At 45.2% G+C, this 7731-nt stretch overlaps 1 protein-coding gene across 1 annotated transcript; it reads right to left on the bottom strand.

Annotated features, from left to right (window-relative positions):
- Positions 1-1474: 1474 nt before the first annotated feature.
- Positions 1475-7705, bottom strand: AHSA1 (activator of HSP90 ATPase activity 1). Its single transcript, XM_059475195.1, has 9 exons — positions 7482-7705; positions 6942-7132; positions 6682-6764; positions 5911-6028; positions 4213-4301; positions 3751-3885; positions 2896-2997; positions 2306-2357; positions 1475-1886 (listed from the first exon to the last, which is right to left on the bottom strand). The coding sequence occupies exons 1-9, from the start codon at positions 7559-7561 to the stop codon at positions 1714-1716; spliced, it is 1023 nt and encodes a 340-aa protein (XP_059331178.1). The 5' UTR covers positions 7562-7705; the 3' UTR covers positions 1475-1713.
- Positions 7706-7731: the final 26 nt, after the last annotated feature.

Below are 7731 nucleotides of genomic sequence, written 5' to 3'. Positions count from 1 at the left end.
ACTCAGCTGTCACCTTTGCCTCAAGCTGACCTAGAACCAGCTCATTTTTTTCAGGTTTTAAATAATTTTGCTCTCCTTTTACCAAATTTTTGGCTGTGAACTCACTTGCTAGCCCTGCTGTTTCCCACACTGCTGTCCAGGATTTCCCAAGCAGAAAACCAAGCATAGAGGCTGTACAGTGGGATCAGTGTGCTCCATCACGTTACCCGCAGCCTACCAGGTGTGCACAGGGTTCATCTGTGCACAAAAATCCTGGCAAAACACCTACATCCATTTTCCCAGCCAGCCATGCTTTAGGGCAGACAATCCTGCATGGCACAGGGAAGCTCTGCCATATCTACAGCTGCCTCTTTGTACAACTTCCTTTGTTCTCACAGGTCAGCTCAGGGATGAGTACACACTACAGAATTTTGTTCATGCTGCATTCTTGATGTCTGTCTGTACACACTTTATCATGATTTTTTCATACTTCAGCACTTTGGAGTAGTGAGAACAGACAGAATGCTCTTTATAGTTTAAAAGGAGACTCCAACAAGTCTCCAACAAGACTCCATTCAGGGTCTTTTTTAAAATAACCACTTAGGTTTTTTTCTTGTCTCCTCTCTTGAAGGGAACAGTTACCACATACAATTCAGATTTTAAAAAATAAAAAGCAAGAAAAATCCCCAAACCAGTAAATTTCACCCAATAACATCACTCTCTTCTAGCTTACTAAAGGAGCTCTGCAGAAAACACTAGGAAAAAACAAAGTATACAAGAGAATCTCATGCCTCAAAAAGAAAACCAAGCACTTCTCTCACCCTTAAGGTTAAGCAGGTTGACACTTCTGATCAGTCAGATTTTCACCCCTCCTATAAACAAGTTTATGGCTTTTGAAGACAGCTCCACGAACTAATGTATTAACAGGTGAGAACAAGCATTTTTTTTTCTTCCTCACCAATTAAAGCAATAGCTGAAGTATGATGATCAAAAAGTACTGCATGCTGTAAACTCTAAATGGAGGGAGGAATTTATTTCTGAAAAAACCAGTCTGGTTCGGCCTGAAGCTCTTGGAGGTAGCTGGCCCTGGGCCCCACAATCTTCTAGAACCATTCTGTGGGTGGGAGTTTCCCTAGCACTGGTTTGCATGATTGTCATTCCTGTAGAGCAGACTGTAAGAAATGACTGTGTAAGAAATGACTGTGTTGAAGGGGATATGCAAAGGAGAGGAACAGCTTGAACAGGATCACAAATCCCTTCAAAAATGGTAAGAGTTTGAAACATTTACTACCGGCAGATCAAAAGCAGAGGGAAAATGAGCAGCTGCTCAGACTAAAAACTGCATCAAGCTCATGCTCTGTACTCCCCCAGAAGTGAGGAGTAAATCACATTGGCATCAGCAATCCTCATTGATCGGTGTTTTTCTAGACAGATCCCTCCCTGAGCCGATCACCCAACCCTTTGAACTCAACCCAATCCGAGGACACAAATTCCACAGTGTTTTTTTAAGTTAGGTTTATTTAGCAATAGAAGTATGTACATGTAAGAGAATCCCCTGCAGCACAAGACATGCACAAAGCAGTGAGGGACTGAAAGTGGTGCTGCTCCATGGCCTTCCTCATCACCTGTCATCCCACTCTACTCAGCGGCAGGGCCAAGATTAGAAAGGAGCAGGCGAGAATTTTATCAGTCCATGTGGCAGAGTCTTCAGGCAGAGCCTCCCAGCAACCGCTATTAAAACAAGCGAGCACCATAACCAAATGTCTGTTTAATGCCCTCGAAGTAGTAGCGCTGCCAGCCTTGCTTTGTTCTTTCCTCCTCACTGGCAGGAACGCCCTTGCCTTCCAAGCACACCTCTGTCTCGCCACCTTTGTCATTGAAGTTCAAGGTAATGGTTGCAAAGTGCCCTAGAGGAAGCAAAGCAGGTCTGTCAGCAGTGTGTGGTACAGTACATACAGCCCCTGCAGGCTGCTCTGCCCCTCCTTTCACAGGGCACCACTTAAGACTCTTCTAGGTCCTTCCCAGAGGGTCTGCGTATAGCAGCTGTGCCTTCCCTAGAAACACAGCTAGCAGAGGGCTCCCTCTCCCTGCGGCTTGAAGCAGTTGCAGCTACAGCTGCACAAGCAGCGACTTCATCCTTCCTACCTGGTCACTGCTCTACACAGTGGCTGAAGATACAGACATGATAGTGTGGAATAGGAAGCTGGGATAACACTGGAGCAGTTCCCAGAACATCCTGTGCTCCCTGATCAGGAGCCACAATAAAGCGTGGCAAATGGGGCTGGTATCCCTCAAAGACAGGCAAGTCCACTTCTGGACTACTTACCAGGTGGCCAAGATTTAAATCTCCATTTCATAACAAGTTGCTTCTCAGGAACCTTGAAAAGGAAGACAAAGATTGAGTAGCAATTTTGGGAAATCTTACAGTCTAATAGAAAACATCTAGAATTGTGTTGATATGAATGAAATCTTAGAGATCCCTTGTGAAATGCACACACAGCGGGAAAGAGATTTTAAGTGTCCTTTTCTTTTCAATCCCCTTCTAGAAAGGCATGCAGCCCCAAACACTGAGACAGAGTCCTTGACTGTCCAGAAGACTTTAGTGGCAATTGAGTCAAAGAGAAGAAGGGTCAGTTACTATCTTTAACACTCCTCCAACCCCTGACAACTAAAATCACAAAAAGACAGGGAGATCTATGACTGGAAGTCACATTTTCTCCCCAGACTGAAGTGCCATGCATTTATCCATACTACTAGGAATGCTTCAATAGCCACAGAAATTATAGGTAACTATTGGGCACCAGGTAGAACACCACAGTTAGCTAACAAAAGCATTATAACAGAACTGATAGGAAGTTACAGCCTGATAACAGTGCTGCCTCTGAGCAAGATACACCTGAACTGGTTAGTACTTACTAGGTCAACAAACTCTCCTGTGACACTGCCATCCAGCAACTGAAACTTGCCTCCTTTATCGGCCTCCAAGGTGGCTTGTGCGTGGGTGAAAGCTTGGACCATCTGAAAAGAATTTAGGAGCAGATCTGTGTTACTTGACATTATCTTCCTGAAAACTTGTTGCCTAATGCCTCCCACCCAGCTACAAAAGTTCTGGATGAGGAGGTGGGTCAATAGTGTAAGGTCTTCAGCAAAAGACAAAACCCCTGGCCAGAAAAGCAAGTTTTTAGCTACTACAGCAGCATTTCACTTGCCCGAGGAAAAAAAACTCCAGCTTTCATAGTGCTATGCAGTGTTCTGAGTCACACAGTGATTTACTTTGTTGATTTCTTAATGAAACCTAATTCTCAGAAAAATATTCTTTGCTTTTCCATTTTTCTTATCAAAATAGGAAGAACAAAAGACTAAGACAGTGTTTAAATAATGATACAACGCTGCGCTCTTGTCCTAAACTATGTAGTGCAGAAAAGTGGAAGCTATTCCCAAAGCATGTTTTTGATACCACCTAACCTTAAAAGGAAAAAAAAAAAAAGAAGCACACAATTGTAAATCCCAAGTGATCTGACCACATGTAGTAAGGGATACACCTACAGACAGATGCTGACAGCAGTCTGGAACTTGCTTCTGGTTGGCACTACTCCCCTCTTGTTAGCTGTGTGAAAAGATGCACACACAAGCTTTCAGCAACACCTCTGCAGAACAGCTTTCTTATTCCAGTCTCATAGATTGTGAGTGTCTGACAGAACTTTTTAAAAACCTTACTAGAAAGAGCCTCCTATACGCAAAGAACAGCTCTGAGAAGAAGGCAGGCATTACCTCCTGAGTAACAAATACCCGGTAGAGCTCCTCAGGAGATGTTAAGAAGGTGTCCTTCAAACTGATCTTACAGGTAGGGATCTTGACTCCTATGGACTTGGACTGTGGTATGGCAGTGCTGCTCCTGGCAGCCGTCTGACAAAACAACATGGAAAACAAACACATACACTTGTTTTCACTGAAAAATCAACAAATGGTTCACATATGCAAGGGGAAAAACCAAGGCTATTAGTAAAGATGCAATAAGATACAACCATACTTAAATGTAAAAAGCAGATTTATCACTTTGCTTGGAAGAAACATCATGTGCTGCCAATGGAAACAGTCACATCTGTTCCAAAGACTGCCAGTTCCTGAATATATACACTCTATACACAACAGAGGTTGCTGCTGTAAGTCCCAGAATCTAATACAGCATACCTTTCTTCACTGATCCCAAAGCATGTTTGCAGTTTTGTTTACCTTGCGCTCTTCTGCTTTAGGAGCCACCTGAGGTGCTGTTTCCATATGTTCACCGTTCACTGTGGGCAAAATCATGCCCTGGGTGAATTCTGGAAAGACAGAAATGTGCCCATGAAACCAATTAAAGATCAAGTAAACCTTCTGAGTGTACTTTGAAATACACAATCAAAAAGGGCTTCCTGGTTTTCCCCTTGCTCTTGGCTAGCATCCATAACTTGAAACAGTGTTCAGAAAAAGTAAACAGACCTCTTTTCAAAAGTAATTAATTCTTTCCCTCGCTACTCTCCACCAAAGGCCCTGTCAGAACCTGTCTGCACTAACAATGAGGAACTTACCTCCTCTTCCCAGCCCAGACAGAGCATCTTCCACACGCTGCTCTCACATTAAGGTTGGTTAGCCTTAGGCTTACGTAGCTTTTTTCCTCTCTCACTCTCTAATAGAAATTGCAATCACATCACACCTCAAAAACGTTTGCCTTGCTGATCTAGACACACCAAACCAAGCTTTTTCACTTCTTGTATCGCTGCAGTAAACAACAGTAACTTCCAACTCCCTCTTTGATTTATCTTTATTGACACCAGATGCCAGGACTGCACATGGAAAGCCAGACAAGCCTGGCCAGCACTCTGTCCACCAGCACTAACACTTCTGTAACTCCATCAGAACCTTCAGCCTCGTTCAGAATCACATTTGCTTTTTCTCCAGCTCAGTCACTCCTACTTTTACCAATTATACAACATTTTGCTCCTTTTTCTGCCTCTTCATCTGTTCAGAGTAGCCAAATTCCACTAGAAAGCAGAATTGTATCATATGTGCATAAACCTGTACCCTGCAATACTTGGTTCCCACTTATTCTCATTTATTGCAGTCCACAAGATCATACAGATTTTACTGATTAGCATTCTTATCTTTCACTGGGTGACTGCATCTCCCAGCCTGAACACTACAGTGCCTGAAAAAAACCCAAGAGTACAGAAATTTAATCCTGGAAAAACAGCAATCAGTGGTGGTTTGTACCCAGCATATCTAGGGCATGTAATGTAATATAGCTAACTGGATATAAAAAGCAACTGTAGCATTCCCAGCCTGTATTTGAGAGGAAAGCCAAATGCAACCAAAGTGCATTGATTTAACTCAAACTGCTGGACTCAGATTTAACTTTAAAAAAAAAATTGATCCAGATGCTGAGACAGGTCATTAAAAGACACCAACAACACCTGCAGAGCAATTTTCAGACATCAGTTATTCTAAAACCCAAGTAACACCAGATGTCTTTACCACTGTGGCAAGAAAGAAAAGAAAAATCCAAAACAAACTACAAAGTGGAGAAGATATCACTTTCCAAGGCAGTTAGCCAGCTGAAGGCCAGATTGTGCCACAGGCAGTGACTATGTCACTGGGGTGACCAACATGTTTTACTGGCTTTCATTTTCTCCCTAGCTTCAGGATATGAAGGGCATTCTCAGTTTTAAAACATAAATTCAGAATTACTGTTCATTACTGTATTACCACCAGAGCCAATCTTTCTGGGCTGAGCTATGCTGTCTAGAGCCAGAAATGCTTCTTCCCAATGAAGCAGAAATGCTTCTTGCTCTGACATCTTTCTGTTGAGATGGAGAGAGCATCTCTTTACTCCCAACTCTTCTTTAGAATTAGTCCATATGGGTTCCCATAACACTTCTCCTCTCAGTAACATACCCGTTTTCAGAGTGCTGATGTAAGTTTTCATTGCATCTCTAATTTTCTTTGCACCCTCTTGCTTCATCAGGGTCTTCAAGTTAGTCTCAGGCTCATCTTTAGCAAGGCTGACAAGGATCTGAACAATGAATACAAGCACTGATTAACAAGGACCTATGTTCACAGCTCTTTTATTATTCAATTCAACATCATAGACTGGCTAAACTTTCATAAATAGCCCTGCAGTTTTATTAATCCTTCACTTCACCTCTCTCAGCCTACAGCACTGTACCTGTGTGCCTGAATACCTCCTTGTGCTACAGAGCCCTCTGCATCCAGGAGACAGGAATTCATTTGATAAAGGTACAACACGATGGGGAAGCGACTCTTTATCAGGGAGTGCAGTGACAGAATGAAAGATAATGGTTTTAAGTTGAAAGAGGGTAGATTTAAAGTTAGAAGAAAATTCTTTACTCTAAGGGTAGTGAGGTATGGAACAGGTTGCCCATAGAATCTGTGGATGCCCCATCCCTGGAGGTGTTCAAGGCAAGGTTGATGGAGCTCTGAGTAACCTGCTCTAGTGACAGATGTCCCTGCTCATGGCTGACAGGTTGGTAATAGATGACCTTTAAAGATCTCACTCAACCCAAACCATTTTTTGATTCTGTTAACTTAAACAGCCTCTAACAGTAAAAAATTCTACACAAATGTTCTAAGAAAGGTAACAGGAAACAAAATATTAATGCTGTGAGTATTCCTGTTGGAATAGTCCATACATCCAGCTTTGCTTACCTCAACTTCATCGATGTCATTTTCATCTGAGAGATTAGGAATCTCCACATAACCTTTGTACTTCACTCCTGTCTTTGAGGTGCCTGCAATTATAATCATATTGTTCAGATCAACCTTTCTTACTCTGGTTGTTTTCAAAGCAAACTTGTATTGTATCCAAATACGACACTTCCCTTTATTATTATTTCCCAAATGAGACGTGTATCCTTGATATTATACATGAATCTGACCTTGAAACAGAAGGGGTACATATCACTCACCAGTCCACGCCAGCTTGATAGCCCACTCGTAGAAGAAGATAAGTTTCCCTTTGCGGTTGTTAATGGAGGCCTCTCCATCCAGTTTGCTCACTTCTGTCACCTCACATGCCCCTTCCTCACTCTCCACCCTGACAGGCAGGAGGAGAGCTTTCAGCCGCTCCGTGGACCAGTTGGAGGCATCCCTCTCTGTCCTGCAGGAAAACCGAGCAGGGTGACAATGCGGGACAGGCCACGCTGACAGTGCACATCGGGACTATCCAGGGCTCCCCAGTCTTGTCTCCCTGCCCCGCTTCGACACAAACACACAGACATTTCTTCCCCAGGCCGCCTGCAGCCATTCCCCCGGCACCCCTCGGCTCGGGTACCCCGGCACACCCGCACGGAGCCGGGGCCGCCCCGGAGGCTCAGCCCGGCCAGCCCCGCCTCAGCACCGCTCCGCGAGGAGGGGACGGGGGCGGCCCCTCTGCCCGCGGCTCCGGCCGCGCAGCCCCCTCCGCGCCGGGGCCGGCGGGCGGCTCCGGGAGCAGCCGCCCTGCTCACCAGTGCCAGTTGTTGACGTTGGTGGCGTCGGCGCGCTGCTCCACGATCCAGCGCGGGTCTCCCTCCCCCCACTTGGCCATCGGGACCGGGATTGCCGCCTCCGCTCCGAGCGCCCGTGGAAGCTGCTAGAACCGCCGCGCCGCCTCCCGCCTTCCGCCCGGCGCGGGCCCTTCCGGCACGCCCCCGCGGCGCCACCCCGGCTTATTGGTTCCGCGCGGCTCGTTGGTTCCGCCGCGCTGCAGGCAGCTTG

Source organism: Ammospiza nelsoni, chromosome 6 (assembly GCF_027579445.1).
Source record: "Ammospiza nelsoni isolate bAmmNel1 chromosome 6, bAmmNel1.pri, whole genome shotgun sequence".
Taxonomy (NCBI): domain Eukaryota; kingdom Metazoa; phylum Chordata; class Aves; order Passeriformes; family Passerellidae; genus Ammospiza; species Ammospiza nelsoni.
Note: the sequence above shows the minus strand (reverse complement) of the source record. Positions and strands in the feature narration are given on the sequence as shown.

Excerpts from the sequence above, each read along its gene's own strand:
- AHSA1 (XM_059475195.1), bottom strand. The coding sequence starts at position 7,561 with ATGGCCAAGTGGGGGGAGGGAGACCCGCGCTGGATCGTGGAGCAGCGC. Across the intron at positions 6,029-6,681 it reads ATGACATCGATGAAGTTGAG|ATCCTTGTCAGCCTTGCTAA; the intron begins GTAAGCAAAGCT and ends TTCATTGTTCAG. Across the intron at positions 4,302-5,910 it reads CATCAGCACTCTGAAAACGG|AATTCACCCAGGGCATGATT; the intron begins GTATGTTACTGA and ends CTGTCTTTCCAG.